This window comes from Daphnia pulicaria, chromosome 12 (assembly GCF_021234035.1).
Source record: "Daphnia pulicaria isolate SC F1-1A chromosome 12, SC_F0-13Bv2, whole genome shotgun sequence".
NCBI lineage: Eukaryota > Metazoa > Arthropoda > Branchiopoda > Diplostraca > Daphniidae > Daphnia > Daphnia pulicaria.
In genome coordinates, this window is record NC_060924.1 from 2394491 (window position 1) to 2411567 (window position 17077).

The 17077-nt window shown below is 40.0% G+C and overlaps 6 protein-coding genes across 6 annotated transcripts in view; 3 read left to right on the forward strand and 3 right to left on the reverse strand.

The window, feature by feature from the left end:
* Window positions 1-17077, reverse strand: part of LOC124316136 (sporulation-specific protein 15-like) — a 610960-nt gene that overhangs the window by 283735 nt on the left and 310148 nt on the right. The window lies entirely within an intron of this gene.
* Window positions 306-1164, reverse strand: LOC124316581 (transcription initiation factor TFIID subunit 5-like). The gene is made up of 3 exons (XM_046782600.1): window positions 988-1164; window positions 775-891; window positions 306-611 (listed from the first exon to the last, which is right to left on the reverse strand). Exons 1-3 carry the CDS (start codon window positions 1114-1116, stop codon window positions 447-449), a joined length of 411 nt encoding a protein of 136 aa, XP_046638556.1. The 5' UTR covers window positions 1117-1164; the 3' UTR covers window positions 306-446.
* Window positions 1268-4261, reverse strand: LOC124316754 (mitogen-activated protein kinase HOG1-like). Its single transcript, XM_046782702.1, has 10 exons — window positions 4240-4261; window positions 4041-4157; window positions 3732-3951; window positions 3057-3571; window positions 2836-2958; window positions 2553-2767; window positions 2255-2428; window positions 1675-1896; window positions 1515-1589; window positions 1268-1432 (listed from the first exon to the last, which is right to left on the reverse strand). Exons 1-10 carry the CDS (start codon window positions 4259-4261, stop codon window positions 1268-1270), a joined length of 1848 nt encoding a protein of 615 aa, XP_046638658.1.
* On the forward strand, window positions 7830-9813 carry LOC124316516. Its single transcript, XM_046782509.1, has 9 exons — window positions 7830-7951; window positions 8026-8255; window positions 8335-8496; window positions 8561-8764; window positions 8833-8905; window positions 8965-9113; window positions 9200-9409; window positions 9484-9606; window positions 9697-9813. Exons 1-5 carry the CDS (start codon window positions 7900-7902, stop codon window positions 8902-8904), a joined length of 720 nt encoding a protein of 239 aa, XP_046638465.1. The 5' UTR covers window positions 7830-7899; the 3' UTR covers window position 8905; window positions 8965-9113; window positions 9200-9409; window positions 9484-9606; window positions 9697-9813.
* Window positions 10250-12211, forward strand: LOC124316755. Its single transcript, XM_046782704.1, has 3 exons — window positions 10250-10342; window positions 10436-11275; window positions 11356-12211. Exons 2-3 carry the CDS (start codon window positions 10455-10457, stop codon window positions 12209-12211), a joined length of 1677 nt encoding a protein of 558 aa, XP_046638660.1. The 5' UTR covers window positions 10250-10342; window positions 10436-10454.
* On the forward strand, window positions 15148-17019 carry LOC124316756. The gene is made up of 2 exons (XM_046782705.1): window positions 15148-16081; window positions 16158-17019. Exons 1-2 carry the CDS (start codon window positions 15273-15275, stop codon window positions 17017-17019), a joined length of 1671 nt encoding a protein of 556 aa, XP_046638661.1. The 5' UTR covers window positions 15148-15272.

A 17077-nucleotide genomic window follows, 5' to 3' on the forward strand; every position in this document is an offset into this window, starting at 1 on the left:
TATAACCGCGCGTGCTCGGCAGCAGCTGCCTGCTTATCATTTATATATTTTTGGCCGTCATTTGTATTTCGTGACACACGCGATCAGGCGATCAGGTGACAGGAGATGCTCCAAGGCATTGAAAGAGAATAGAAAGCTTTTTGCATTTGATTATATATGGGCCGCCACCATATGCAAAGTCATGAGACTTTGATTGGACAGCATTCACGGCCATCACGATCGCATCGCGGTCGAGTTGTGAAGTACTTGTGGTATATACTATATAGTTGTATACCGATAAATGAATACAAAATTAGTAAAAAAAAAACAATTATTGGGATTTTATTGTCAGGAAGAAATTACGAATGGGCATGAAAAAAGAAAATCGACTCACTGAACATTACGGATAACCCGCACATGAATATTTTTAAATGCATGGGGTGTTTCACCGCGTTTCATTTCGTTAGTTATTTAATTTTTCTTTTGTAAAAATCAAATAAAAAATTCTTCTTTGGTGGTTTGGGCCGGATCACAACAGGGTAGTTGATTGACTTGTTCACGTGCAGAAGAAAAGTTTTCGATCCTTCGGTTGGCGTTTGACTCTGTCCGACAGTGAATTCTGCGACACGGACCTAATATAATAGAATATCTAGTTGTAGTAATTTGGGATTGAAATTCAGGTGCACAACATATTGGCAGTGTTAGGAAATCAAAAATATAACTTTTAACTTTTTAAGTCGCTTATTGTCAAAAGTTGCTCTAAAGAAAATTGCATATCCCGTTTATATATTATACCTTGCCATCAGATGAGTCGAAAGTTAATTTGTAATCACGGACATCCGCAGATGGAGACATCCACGATAGGGAACAGCCACGTCCTTTTATTTCGCCAGTGAAAACGGATTCCCAGTTCTAAAATATTCACGTATATAGAATTTAATTGATTTGATTCGTAATACTAATATTAAACAGGTCTATATATATATGGTTTATACATTTATTAATTACCTTAGTTGACCAGATTACTAATATCCCATCCGTGTCCGCTGATGCGAGAAACCGCCCGTCGGGTGAAAACGACAGCGAATTTACTCTGGCTGAATGTTGACTGAGAATTCTTGTCTTTGCCTTTTCCATCAGCGGAGTCCAAATGACAATCTTCCCATCGCGCAGTCCACTGAATGAAAAATATCAAATGACAATAATAAAAGATCTTCACGCGTTCATTCCCTCGTCACTTATTTCCTTCGATTCACACATATAGTATACCCGTTTGTTTATCAATTAATTAAATACACTCACTTGGCCAAATGAAATGTGCCGGCGATTGCCTGGCCGCGTCGTCCATTCCCTTGCCCTTGGTTTTTTCAAAGTTCTTCAACCAAGTCAAACTACAACAAATGCCGCCAACCTCGAGGGTGTGAACGGGTTGTTCGCTGTCCATTGGCCAAATCTATACGGGAAACGGACAAGTTCACGCGATGATACGCGCCGATCAGCATTGCGCCAATGACTAAGGCGACATTTTATTATACCTTTATCCATCCCTCCCATGAGCAAGCGGCCAAACACTTTGTCCTTTCATCCCATACCATATCTGTTATCCACTCCTGCACATAACGAATTATGAAAGAGAATGACGATGTACAACGACTTGTATAATATTATCAATGAGTAAATATATTATTAACTCACGCATCCCAACCGTTTAACGAATTTTGCGGTTGCCGCCGATTCGTCAATTTCCCAAATTTCAATATCGCTATTTTTTAAGTTGAGAGCGAGTCGATTCTCGGCGATCCATTTGACACTCCCGATCGTTTTCTCGCGTGCGATTGTGCAGAAGTGAAATTTTCTTTGATGAACGACGGGCGAAGAACTTAAGAGAAAAACTTTTTTTCCTCCAAACTGAAAAGACTAAAGAAAAGAAACAAAAAATTGTTGAGGATGAGAAAATTGCCAATCTTCAATGAATTGACCAATTGACTATTTAAAAACGAGGTGGGGATTGAAGCTGATGCAGATCCAAAAATGAAATATAAAAGGACTATAATAAAACTGAAATTGTCGACTTCTATTGTCTTCTCAGCACTGGAGCCTCCACCAATTTTGGCCCCTTCGAGTGGGAGATCACTCAAAGTTAATAATTGTGCGATTACATAATCATGCGTAGGAAATGGCCGATCGAATGTTTTGTTTAAAAAAAATAGAATGAGCGGAGATTTGGTCAGACGATCAGACGTGTCACACTACAAGTGGAAAGAGAAAAACTTACCAATCCTCTATTGAAAATAGCGAAGACGTTGGGTCTGAAGGGATTCCACTCAATTGTATCCATCCATTTTGGTAGATTCATCTGAAAGAGAATTTCGCCAATAAACGGATAACTCCACACAATGACGTCACACTCATCACTGTTGCAGATGGCAGCCAATTGGGTACCGTCCATCTGAAAATTATAATTCATTTCGATACATGCAATAATAAAATAGATATCTGTATTAATATCACATCATTTAATGCAACCAGAGATATAGGCTAAGGGATATATTTAAAAGGCTCTATATACTTACATTCCATTCCATTGGTTGAATTTCTTTGATTTTTCCATGTTGAAGTAAAATTTCGTCCTCCTTCCAATAAGAAAAAAGAATGGACGAATCGGCCGTCGACAAATAAATCACTTTACCGGCAACGCCACAGGCTAGTACCCGATCGGTCGGGTGGAAACGACTGACGCAATATCCAGCATCCTCCAATATTGGCATTACAACTTCCTTAAATTTACCTTTTTCGGTTAATATATAAACTGATTAAAAGCGAATTTGATTAAGATTTTTAAAAAAATGGATTTACCAGGTAATATCGCCACCAATTTTTTTATGACATCTGGCAGTGCCATTCTTTCCTTTAATTCCTTTTGAATCATTTTCCCGATCAGATTGTAGAGAAAAACAAGTTCATCGTCGGATTGCATATCTGCGATCAGAATTCATTATAATTAATTGACTTGATATATTACGCACCTTCAGCAAAATTAAAATTGGAAAATGAGAAGGAAATAAATTATTATTTACTTTGCTGTTTGAGCTGACGGACGAGTTCCATCAGGTTTCCAGGTTTATTTTGCAAAATATTGGCCGGGACTGTGACGTTGTTGCCGAACGGATGTTTACCGCCAGTCAGGAAGTAGAAAAAGACGCAGCCGGCCGCGAATGTGTCGCTTTGGATTGTTCCGTGCGGAAGTTCCTTGGGCGTGGAATCACGACTGTCGTCATCTAAAAGCTCCAACATTTCGGGCGCCATCCAATTGACAGTTCCTTTCAATTTACTCTGTGAAAATGTCCCCCGGGAACTCACTTTCTTGACCAATCCGAAATCGGACAATTTCATCTGAACGGGTGTTGTGATTGAGACGAGGATGTTGTCCGGTTTGACGTCGCGATGGACCAACTTTTTGGAGTGGATGTAGTGCAATCCACTGGCGATTTGATACAAGACTATACCATTCGGCGGCAATTCCGGTCCGTTGTAGTTATTACCATCGCAATAATCTGTCAGGGTCCCGGCACACAATTCCAGCACCAAATACCTGAGATTTTGTCGGATTTTATCATAATAACTATGTTTTTAAAAACTAATAATATGTGAAATATTACTACTATTCAGGTTGCCGAGAAAAGTAACTATTTAATTTTAATGAAAAAAATGTCGAAAGTCCATCCCCGTTAATCCTACATATATATAGCCACCTGTATTTCACGTCCTTATCTTCCTCGAAGTGCAAAAGTTTGATGACATTTTCGTGATCCAGCCGGATGTGCTCCTCCACTTCCCGTTTTTGATCTTCGGTTTCGTGATGATTCATCAACGCAATTGGAATCTTTTTGACGGCAACGTTATTCCCTTCATAAGTCCCCGCGTAAACTGTTCCAAATCCTCCACGGCCGAGTTCTATTTCGTTAATTTTGACTGAAAAATTGTATGTCAAGACAATTGAAGGAACAAATAATTTTAAAAATTTTATTATTATTTTTATTTGATTTTTATTTTTGCATTACGCGGAAGAACATCGCTGAATTGATCGGCAGCTTTTCGCAAACGTTGGGTTCCATCTGTTGGTGGTTTTCCAATTAAATCCTTGATACATTCAAATGCAAAATGGTTGGAATCTAATTCTGCAATAATCAGCCCAAAAGTCAATTGGAATTTATTATATAGGCCTAACTGGAATGAAAAGAACAAGCTGAAATATTATACTTTTCAAATTCACCGGGTCCATTTTTGCGACGTTTTCCAAGATGCTTGATGCCTTTGCGCTTATGGATCGCCCGAAAGGATGTGATCCGCGTGTCAAAAAATAAAATAAAATGCATCCAGCTGCGAACTCGTCGCCGTGAACCGTTGGACTTGACGAAATGATTTCCCTTCCGTCTTCATCTGCGTCGGACGACCACGATCCGGGCAGCATCCAACAAGCTGGATGACTTAATTCCTCATTGCTGTCGTCTTTCGATCTCGACTTGGTTGATACTTGTATCAATTCGGTGTCTTGCGTGTCCTTAGATGTCGACTGCTGAAGAAGACCGTGATGAGATGAGGTTTCCTCTTGAATGCCTTTACTATTGAGCTCAGAGACTCGATTTTCATCCGTTTGCGAACGAATGCGTCAGCTCAGTCCGAATTCTGACACTTTTATCTGCACCGGATTTGACTGAGCTATTAATATGGTGTTGGGATTCAATTGTCCATGAGCCAATCCTTTTCGATGGAGAAAATCGATCCCGTTGGCAATTTGGCAAAGGACTTTGGCGTCTGATGGCATTCGTCCAGTGTGGTATTGCCGGCTGCAGAATTGCTCCAGTGTGGCGTGGAACAATTCAACAGCAAAATATCTATATCGACCCAAAACATGCACCAATGATTGAGTTATTGGTTAATCAAAGCTGATTTAAAGATATCAAACCCTAACCTCCACGAACCACCAGGATTGTCATCGAAGCCGAAAATCTCGAGGACGTTATCGTGATTATAAGGGATCCATTTTGATGTTTTTGAATGATGTCCATCCAGTTCTCTTGGCAATCTGCTGTCCTCATTTGTGTCACTGCGACTTCCTTTTCCTGATTCGTTTTTCCCGCGTCGTCCTTCCACATTCCGCGAACGACGGGACCGTAAAACGTTCCTTTTCTCAGAATGATTTGATTTTTCAGAATGCGCAGTCGCTTCCCGGCCAAGAGCAGCTGCTGACCATGCTTTACAGCAGACGGACTCATTTTGAGTTTTTGCACTGGCGATTCTATGAAGGTTTCCTCGTTGGGCATTTTAAAAAATCGAAATGCCTAAGCAAATTCAACGAACGTCTCAGTTCAACTTATGTTTCCTGAATGTTCCAATCCACTTCATGCGTCCACATATCAAATTAAAGATAACCAAAAAAAACAGATGGAATAATAAAAGCGCATATAGCTATAAAAAGGTTTATCTCTGAGTTAGAGATAAGTGATCTTGATTATTGATCAAGATCAATAATCACTTGAGATAATAAGTGATTATTGCGATGGTTTATTTTTTTTTTTTTTATTGTTGCATGCTGTTAAATGCAACTGGCTTTACATTTTCATTTGATAACGCCCTGATAACGCCTTTTTCAAGCTTTTGTCTGGGTCCTAAAAATAAAAGAGCCTGGGATATTTGAATAAAAAAAAAACTATTTCAATATTTTGGGTATTGGAAATGAATAATGGGCCAACCCTGAGATAATCATTGCTGTAATAGGGGGCCATCATTTTCAGGGCGTTTCCAGAAGTGTAATAGGCAGGTCGTGTTATTCCCACTCAGGATTTCGGCAACGGAAGGATTATCGGGAAATGCCACGAAAATCCGTCCGTCTGTCGGCGATGTCGTCCCTACTACTCCCGGCTCTGTATGAGACTTTCAAATTCAGACAAACGATTATTATTAATAGTTTACAATTCGTATAACAACAGGGATTTTGGAGGGAGAGCTCTAGAGATTCTGAAAAGTTTTTTCACGATCAAAACTAGTATAGTTGTTAGTAGCAATGAGTATACGTATAACATATTGAACGAGACGGTTTCTTGTTATAATAACATGATGTGAGTTTTCCTATTTGGAAATTTTTTGGCCTATACAGTATAAGTAGCTACTCTTCTTCAAATTCGTTTACTTTTCTCAAATTGTCTGAGACGGACTGAGTAGCATTATAACTTCACATATGTGGCGACCCCTCTCAATTTTGAAAGGATATTACAGGAGTGTATAAAAGGATTTGTGGCAGACAAGATGGTCTCCGTTTTATTATACCGAACCACTTGCGTATATTTGTCCTATCGATTATTGATGACTGACAGAGGGGGACTGGCAGCTGTTTTACATTTACAGCACAATTTGAATGATGCAAAACAATCGATAATAATTATATACCGGAATTGGCGTTGTTTCTGCTGGATATGTTGAGGAATTTCACCGTGAGTGACTCGGAGTGGCGGTGATTTGTCCTGTACTGGTGCATCAGAGTTTTGGATTCCATGAAAATCTTCAATTAGAAAACGGGGCAAACGAGTCCCAGCAACAAATTCCAGGCCAGGACCCAGTGCATGTGAGCCAAATTGATGGAGCAGGTGTAAACGGACAAGTAGCCAGTCCAAAACGGACTGGATGATGATGACGAACGACAGAGATGACGTAATGGAGAATAACACAATCACGCCGTGATTGGTGACATTCTTCTTGTAGCACTCGTAACGGGCGATGGCCAAGAAGCGGTTCAGGGTGGCCAGCGACAGGCACAGCAACAGGATGGAATAATCAACGGAGGCCAGAATGACGTAAGGTGGACACGCCAGGTAATCGCGATGGAGGATGACGATCATTTCGAGGATGAATTGGACCAGGAAAATCAAATCATTTCGAAGAAGGAAACGGCGGCCCAGAAAATGTGACGGGGGTAACGCAACTGTCGAGAGAAACTCACAACGAAGAACACCGTACCATTTAATAACATTGCAACGATGATGAGCGACGTTTGGAATATCTTTTGAGCAAATGAAAAGTTCTGTTCCATCACTGGGAAATCTAATGGATGTTTCCATTGCTGGGATGTAGCGTTCTCCTTGGATGTAGTACGCTCATCCATTTCTGCCCGATTTACACTAAGCGGATGCGAGGCAATCTTTGGGAGGTCTATGCAGGCGATTCGGGTGTAACGGGTAGGAGTATTTCATTTTCGCATGCGCGATAGTGGCGGTTGAGTTGTGCATGGACTACTTGTGGTAGCCGCAATCTCTCCATCTTGTTAAAGTTGAATCTACAAGCGAATTGGCATAATAATAAATGCATGGGGTGGGTATACGATACGTGGAATGAAACTGTCGGTTTCTTTCATCTTTTTGTTTTATTTTTTTTCTCAAATTTTGATTTTGGAATACAAAGTTTTGAAATTTGATGCGGAATGAAAGTCCCGAAACTAACTGGAACATAAGTCGTCGTTTGGATGGAGAGAAATATTTGAAACACTCGTTAACAACTTTTACGGAATCAACCGAATCATTAAGCTGTTCGTTAGAACATCCAGCAACATCTCTCAAGAGACCATGCTAGGAAAATATATCGCATTAGGCTACATAACATTAATACAAGGTTAAGAGGCGCAGAGATGTAAGACGAAACGTTTTGCTAACTCCAAGGTTACAGCTTCCAGCAAATGACGTTCGATGATGTTGCATTGTTGCCATTCGAAATTCGAATAGCTGTAGGGGAAATGGGAAAAAGTCGAGACGATTTCTGTTTCCCACAGTTCTCTGTCGACCAGCGGTTAGTCAAGGTGCTACAAAAAAGTTGCTCTCCAAGAACTAGTTTTTGTGCCCGATTGTTTCCCAGTTGTTTTCTGGGTCAATAATGTCTTCAACAGTGAATCCTACAAAGATGGCCTTAGAACGCCAAAAGATTGGTACTAAAGCTTATGCATAATTAAATTTGAAAAGTCTTTGAAGTCGATACAAAATGTTTTATTATTCTGAGTAGGATCTTTTAAACTTGTGGAGCGGCGATTCGTCGAAATGGATCGACGCTGTGATGGTCGCAAAGTCTCCATAACCTGTTTCCATCCAACAGAACCCGTCATTGTTTGTGGTTTCAATCAAGTAATTTTGCTGAGTGCAGCTGACTGGTGTGTTTCTCTATCTGAGTGGAAACAAAAGAAAATCAAATTTGAATTCAACTCTCTGCTTCAAATCGGATCTCTTCGATGGAATGTAAGTCATTTCATTTTTTTTATAATCACAATCATGACGTCAAAATGATTTTATTATTCACACATTTACGTCACTACAGATGAATGGTTCTCGATTAGCCGCTGGTTGCAATGAAGGTAGCGTCTATGTCTGGGCGTATCCAACTGCTGAAATTGTTTATAAAGTGCAGGAGCATACTGACTGGATTGAAACGCTATTCTGGAGCCCATTTAAAGAACATTTGTTTGCCAGTTGTCATATTGTAATCAGTTTATTATTTTATCTATCCGATTTTCTTCAATTAACTCAAATTATTTTCTTTTCAGCTCCTTGATAATGTGATGATATGGAATTCATTTTGCAGTGACACAAAACGTCCGTGTGGGATACTTGGCGAAGTTGGTGTAGTCGAATGGGTATCAACAGATAAAATAGCTATCGGATTCTCAAATGGGCTTATCGAGATTCGTCAGATCAACGAGAGTGAGTCAACTCTAACTTCGAAAATCATCAAACAATACCAACAAGAGGTAAATGTCACCCTCCATAGATTAAAACTTATAATTTTTATATGAATTTCCTTTTTTAAACTTAACAGTCGAGTTACTGGTCTCTGTATGAACAACAATACCCAATTTTTGGCCTCTTGTTATCAAAATGGATGGATTAAGGTGAACTTTGAACAAAACTGTACTTGTGTTATTATAATAATAACTGATGATTTTCACAGATTTGGTCCAAGGAAAGCATCGAACCCACTTACAGTTTGAAAACCGATTCCGAGTGTTCGGCAATCGCTTGGCGTCCATCCGTCAAAACTCCTTCTGGCGTAAGGATCACCGTCGCAAGAAAGGCGCTAGAAAACTTTACTTTGGCTTGGTAAATATTGTTATTTCAATATTATTCGTTGACTTTTTAATTTAAAACATTTTCTTTAAAACTTTTCCACATATTCTTTATTTTAGTGGACTGAAAGACGGTTCGATCCTTATCTGGAAACCATTGGAAAAGGACAAGGCCAAAAAGCAAATATCCCTTTCTATTGCTGGAATTTCGCAATCTTACAAGTTTTCAAATTTTCACCAGATGGCCAATTTTTGGCTGTGCTTTATCATGATCCTGGAATATTTAATAAGGAATTTCGGGAATGTGATACCTTCATCTTTTCCACAGATGTGAGAATAAGGACATTTTTAAAAATTAATTCTTGTTTGTATTAATTTTTTCATGTCGATTGAAAAATTTGCAGAATTGGATCCCAATATTCAGATGCCATTGTCGAAGTATACTCGGTGGACACATGTCTTGGATGCCCACGGACTTGTCTGAGGGTGCAGCTTATAAATTAGCGATTTCTTCTTGTAATAATCAAGTAAGGCACTAAGATACCTTTTATAATCAAAGTATTTCATTTGAATAATAAACCGAATTTTTTTATAATGCTTTATAATTATTTCATTAGATCAACGTTATCGAAGCTGTCGCTGTTAAACGGGAAGAGATAAAAAATCTTAAACAATCATAATTAATTAACTGTACTTGAATTTAGAATTGTCACATGCAGTAACATTGTTATTAAGTTCAGGATTAAGATTTCGTCTTGTGTTGCGGTGTTTCCGTTGGTAATAAAAAACTACGATCACTCCTAATACGTCACTTTTTACTATTGTTCGTCGAGTTCATTTTACACTAAAATCGTTCATTAGAATAAGTCGCGGGATTAATGTCACCACACACAGGGCGCATTATATTTGCAGTTTCAAGGAGAAACTTCTTTTTTGGAATCGAAAGAGTTTATCAATCTTGCAATAATCCCATAAGGAGGTTTTGGATTACATTACATTAATACAAGGTTAATAAGAGGGGAGATGTAAACGTTTTGCTAACTCCGAGGTTACAGCTTCCAGCAAATGACGTTCGATGACGTTGCCATTCGAAATTCAAAAGCTGAAGGGGAAAATAGTCGAGACGATTTCTGTTTCCCACAGTTCTCTGTCGACCAGCGGTTAGTCAAGGTGCTAGCTCTTCGTCTCGTCCAGCGACATCTACAACTTTGATTTGTATAGGAACGTTTTCGAGATTGCTGTTTGTTATTCAATTCTCATCTGGTAAGTCGACTAATGTTTTTATTTATTTTTTTATTTTTTTGGCAAATTAGTAAATATATAATTAACACATAATGTATTTCTGTTAATCACCAGTGTCGTGTAATACGTCGTCATGGCTAGCTCTGTCGCCTCTGCCCAGATGATTGTGCCGTATCAGTGGATCTTGAACATTGACGAACAAGAACCGAAAACATTTGCCTCGAAAATGATTCTGTTTCGTGGCGAACGAGTTTTCCGTGTGGGTTTGAAGAACTGCGCCCCATCGCCCATTTTATTATTTTTGGCTGCTGATCTCAACAGACTCGGAATGAGAGTGGAGGACGTCATGTACGGGGTCGAAGATGCAGGCACCTCTCCAGCAAAGATGACGCAAATGATGAATAAAGGCATTAGCTTTGATGGAAATCTGCAGCTATTCACGATTCAACTTGACGAAATGGTCACCGGACAACGGACATTTTTGTTCCGCATTTGCATTAAAGGAAACGTTTCCGAATATTCTTATCGTCTCTCTGATCGTCTTGGCAAGGATCAATTATGGGCTGCCAAGGACAATCCAAATTTTGCGGACGTTGAATTCATCGTGAAAGGCCAGAAACTATTGGCGAACAAAGCCATTCTGGCTGCCCGCAGTCCCGTGTTTGCAGCCGAATTTGCGAATTTGTTCTTATTTCCGGTAAAAGACGTTCCTCATCAGTATCAGATAGACGGAGTGGAACCTTCAACTATGGAGCAATTTCTTCACTTCATCTACACGGGTGAACCAATCTCATCACTTGGGAATGAACAACTGCTCAAGCTGGCAGTTAAATATCAACTAAAAACTCTTATCAATTTGTGCCAAGTCGCACTAAAGAAAATTGAGACAAAACTAATGGCGGACTTCATGTCATCTTTAAAAACGGAAGTTGAAATACCTTCTTCCCAAATCAGGTATTATTCCGTTAACTTTAGGAGAATTAAAATAAGTTTAATCAATTTACAATTATCTGTCTTTCTATTTCCCCGTTTAGTCCGGAGAAAGACACGGAAATATTTTTTGACCGAACGACGCCCACTTTTAGATGCGCTTTGCAGTTTCAGTTATCTGAAAATGGAAAATCAAAATGTATGATGCGATATCAAGATGAAGATATTTTTGTCGCTTACTTCAGTGGAAAAAGCGAGAAAAAAAAGGATCATTATCACGCATTTCTTATTAAACCTGTGATTCATTTTGTATGCGACATGCATCGAAGATTTGGCTGGAATGTTGAGGATATTTATTGCGGCATGCAGAAACCCAACCAATTGTTCAAAATGGAACCGAAGAAATTAGAAAAACAGGCGGAATTACTTATACGCTTAAGCGTCCAATTGGAGTCGGATATTTATTGCTCTGGGCCTTTCCAATTCAACTTCGACATCAAAACGGTCTGCACGATCGGCAACTATTATTACGAGATGATGGACAACGCTTGGTTGGGGGATTTATGGATGGCCGCATTAACCAAGAAATTGACTGATGTTGAAATCTATGTTAATAATGTTGGGAGTGTTAAAGTCTCGGTTAAAGTGATGGAAGCTCATCGGGCTATCCTATCCGCTCGCAGTCCTGTTTTGAATATCTTATTGTTGAACAAGGTCAGCAGCGCAACGAAATCTTCCGTTAACTTTGGCGAGGGATGCAATGTCGATACTGTGACACTTTTCTTGCAATTCCTGTACACTGGTTCGTTGGAGAACGCCAACAAGGACACCAACTACAAGCAGCTTCTCGAGTTGGCCACAACGTACGAAGTGGAAACGTTGAAGAATTGTTGTCAAGTGGCCAACGCTGTTGTTCCTCCGGATGTTGAAGATCTCACCAGCACTCTGCTGGAACTCTAATTGAATTGTGTTTTCAATCATACATTACGAGTATTAATCCATACATTTGTAGTGTATCTTTTTTGTCACGATACTAAATGTTTTCAATACAGAATTTTTTCATTTTTTAAATTTTCGGACGCGTGAACTTATTATAGTTCAAACAAAGCATCAGTTCATATTCATTTCATGTCCATTTTGTATATGGTAATAAGGTGCTATCAAATTTCGTTATGTTCAGTGATCTGAAGCGCTACCCACCCGACGCGACGAGGTTAATATACTGAAATTGCGTGCAGGTTTATTAAAATATTGATAGAAGTGCACTCAGACTTCAATTACGTGTTCTATATATTTAAAATACAGCTGCAGCATTATATACTACATAAATACGTATGTGAAACACAAAAAAGACATTATACATGATTCTCTAATCACGCTATATTATATGGCTCAATCAATAAGGCGTGAACAACAGGCTCGAAAAACTGTAACGCAAGAAACGTACTATATTGATGATAAAATCTTCAACAGCCAACCAGGTAAAAAAATATTCCTATTTTTTGTTCACTTGAATGCCAAATATGTTTATTAGCTTTCTGGTGGCTCGAGGCAAGGCTCGGCGGAATTCGGAGCTGCTGAAAATGTACATGGCCGGATTGTAAATGCTGTGCAGGAGGAACAAGTTCCACAAGTAAGGCCAAAAAGAATCAATGACGTCACAGACGTCCCCGTTGAGCCGGAAGCACCAGTACAGCCGGCAGCATCCAAGGGAAATACTCGGCGTCGAGATAATCGTCATAGGGGCCCATCATTTTATTTCAGGGCGATGCCAGAATGTATAGGCAGGTGATGGTGTTCCCACTCAGTATTCCTGCGACGGAAGGATTTTCGGGAAATGTCACGAAAACCCGTTCATCTGTTGCTGGCGATGTTCCTAATACCTCCCGGCTCTGTATGAGAGACATTCAAATTCAAGCAAACAATTATTCTTATAAATTTACGATTCGTTTAACAACAGGGATTTTGGAAGGAGTGCTTTAGAGATTTTATGACAGATGTTTCACGATCAAAACTAGGTTGTTAAAAGGAAGGTATAAGAGTACGTACATTGAACTATAATAATAAGAATGGGTTTCCCTATTTAGGAGATTGTTTGGCTCATAAGTACTTTGGGAGAGGCTCTTCAAGCAATTCGTTTACTTCTCAGGTTGTCTGAGTCGGACTGAGTAGCATTAGCTTATAAAAGATGACGAATAACACACATAGTAACCCCTCTCAATTTAGAAAAGATATTGCAGGTAGGAGTGTATAAATGGATTTGTGGCGGGTAAGATGGTCTCCCTTCTATTATACAGAATGAACCACTTGCGCAATTTCTTCCTATTGATTATTGACTGCCGGGATCCCTGTTTGACATTTCCACAATTTGAATGATGCAAAACAATCGATAATAATTATACCGGAATCGGCGTTGTTTCTGCTGGATATGTTGAGGAATTTGACCGTGAGCGACTCGGAGTGGCGGTGATTGGTCCTGTACCGGTGCATCAGAGTTTTGGATTCCAAGAAAATCTTCAAGTAGAGAACGAGGCAAACGAGGCCCAGCAACAAATTCCAGGCCAGGACCCAGTGCATGTGAGCCAAATTGATGGAGCAGGTGTAAATGGACAAGTGTCAAGTAGCCAGTCCAAAACGGACTGGTGATGATGACGAACGTCAGAGCTGACGTATTGGAGATTAACACAATCACGCCGCAATTGGTGACCTTCTTCTTGTACCACTCGTAACGGGCGATGGCCAAGTAGTGATCCAGGGCGGCCAGCGACAGGCCAGGCACAGCAACAGGATGGAATAATCGACGGAGGCCAGAATGACGCGTAAGGTGGACACGCCAGGTAATCGCGATGGCTGGAGGATGACGATCATTTCCAGGATGGATTAATTGGACCAGGTAAATCATTTCGAAGAAGGAAACGGCGGCCCGGAAAATGTGACGGGGGGTAACGCAACTGTCGAGAGAAATTCACAACGAAGAGCACAGCAGTACCGTTTAATAACATTCCGAAGATGATGGGCATGAAGGGCGACGTTTGGAATATCTTTTGAGCAAATGAAAAGTTCTGTTCCATCACTGATGGGAAATTTAATGGATGTTCCCATTTCTGGGATGTAGCGTTCTCCCTGGATGTAATAAGCTCATCCATCCTGCCGGATATTATACTAAACGGATGCGAGGCAATCCTTGGGAGGTCTATGCAGGCGATTCGGGTGCAACGGGAAGGAGTATTTTATTTTCGCATGCGCGATAGTGGCGGACGAGTTGTGGAGTATACTTGTGGTAGCCGTAACTCTCCATCTTGTTAAAGTTGAATCGACAAATAAGCGTATTGGCATAATAATAAATGCATGGGGTGGGTATACGTGCAATGAAGCTGTCGGTTTCTTTCATCTCTTTGTTTTATTTTCTTACTAAATTTTGATTTTGGAATACAAGTTTTGAAATTTGATGCGGAATGAAAGTCCCGAAACTAACTGGAACATAAGTCGTCGTTTGGGTGGAGCGAAATATTTGAAACACTCGTTAACTAGGGCTACTTGTCTACTTCTACGGAATTTGGTCGTCATTAAGCTGTTCGTTAGAACATATCCAGCCTCTTCCAACATCTCTCAAGAGACCATACTAGGAAAATAAATCGCATTACATTACATTAATACAAGGTTAATAAGAGGGGAGATGTAAACGTTTTGCTAACTCCGAGGTTACAGCTTCCAGCAAATGACGTTCGATGACGTTGCCATTGAAAATTCGAATAGCTGAAGGGGAAAAAGTCGAGACGATTTTCTGATTCTCAGTTCTCTGTCTACCAGCGGTCAGTCAAGGCTTGCTCCTTCGTCTTCTCAGGCAACAACTGTTATTTCAGTAACCTTTTCGCGGGCCTTTTCGTTTATTGTTATTCCGTTCTCATCTGTTGGTAAGTCGAAATGTTTTTTTTTGTTTTTTTTTAATGGCAAATGTGGAAGTAAATATTTTACGCAATGTATTTTTGTTAATCACTATAGTGTCGTGAAATACATCACCATGGCTTACTCTGCCCAGATGATTGTGCCGTATCAGTGGATTTTGAATGTTGTCGAGGAGGAACCGAAGACAATTGCCTCGAAAATGATTATTTTCCGAGGCGAACGAGTATTCCGTGTTGGTTTGAAGAATCACGCCCAATCTCCGATTTTATTATTTTTGGCTGCTGATCTCAACAAAATCGGAATGAGAGTGGAAGATGTCATGTACGGAGTCGAAGATGCTGACACCTGTCCAGCAACGATGACGCAAATGAAGAGAGAAGACAAAATTGGCATTGACGGAAGTCTGCAGTTATTCACCATTAAACTTGTCGAAATGGTCACCGGACAACGGACATTTGTGTTCCGCATTTGCATCAAAGGAAACGTTCCCGGCTATTCTTATCGTCTGTCTGATCGTCTTGGCAAGGATCAATTATGGGCTGCCAAGGACAATCCAAATTTGGCCGACGTTGAATTCATCGTGAAAGGTCAGAAACTATTGGCGAACAAATCCATTCTGGCAGCGCGCAGTCACGTGTTTGCGGCCGAATTAACGAAAGAACAACCGGTGAGAGAAGGACGTCATCAGATCCGAATCGATGGAGTGGAACCTTCAACTGTGGAGCAATTTCTGCACTTCATCTACACGGGTGAACCAATGTCATCACTTGCAAATGAACAACGGCTCATGTTGGCTGAAAAGTACGGACTAACAACTCTGATCAAGTTGTGCCAAGTCGCACTCAAGAAAATTGAGACAAAACAAATGATGAATTTCCTGGATTCGAATAAAAAATCAGAAATACCTCCTCCTTCCGAAATCAGGTAATAATACCGTTAACTTTTGGGGGACTATAAACTTATGTTCCATCAATTAATATTTTTTATTTTCTCCGATTAGGCCGGAAAAAGACACGGAAATCTTTTTCGATCGAACGACGCCCACTTTTAGATGCGCTTTGGAGTTTGTTGGACCTGCTGGAATTGAAAACTCAAAAGGTTTGGTGAAATATCAAAATGAAAACATTTTTGTCGTTTGCATCAGTGGAGTCGAGTGTGGTAAATCCTCATACTGCAGCTATACTAAAGCTGCGATTCATTTATCATGCGCTAAGCATCGCAACTTCGGGTTCAAAGTTGAGGATATTTATTGCAGCAGCAGCATCCTGCAGGAATACAAATACAAGCAGCAGTGGTTGAAAATGGAAGCAAACAAATTAAAAAATAGCACAGAATTACTTCAACGCTTCATCATCCGATTGGAAGAGGAAATTCGTATTAGCTACAATGGCAGTTACACATCCGACTTCGAAATCAAAGTCGTCAGCACGATCGGCAATTATTATTACGAGATGATGGATGACGATTGGTTGAAGGATTTATGGGCCGCCGCAACCAACCAGAAATTGACGGATGTCGAAATTTTAGTCGGAACTGTTAAAGTAATGGAAGCTCATCGTGTAATTCTATCCGCTCGCAGTCCTGTCCTGAATATCTTGTCAAACAAGGTCAGCAGTGACGCAACGAAATCTATCGTCACATTTGGAGTGGAATTCAATGTCAATATTGTGAAATATTTCTTGCGTTTCCTGTACACTGGTTCGTTGCTGGAGACATCCGCTAACAAATTCACCGACTACAAGCAGCTTCTTGAGTTGGCCACAATGTACGAAGTGGAAACGTTGAAGAATTTTTGTCAAGTGGTCAATGCTTTTGTTCCTCTGGATGTTGAAGATCTCACTAGTTCTCTGCTGGAACTCTAATTTAATTGAATCATCATCTTGATCATCATACACTGTGTGTTATTCTACATTTCTTGCG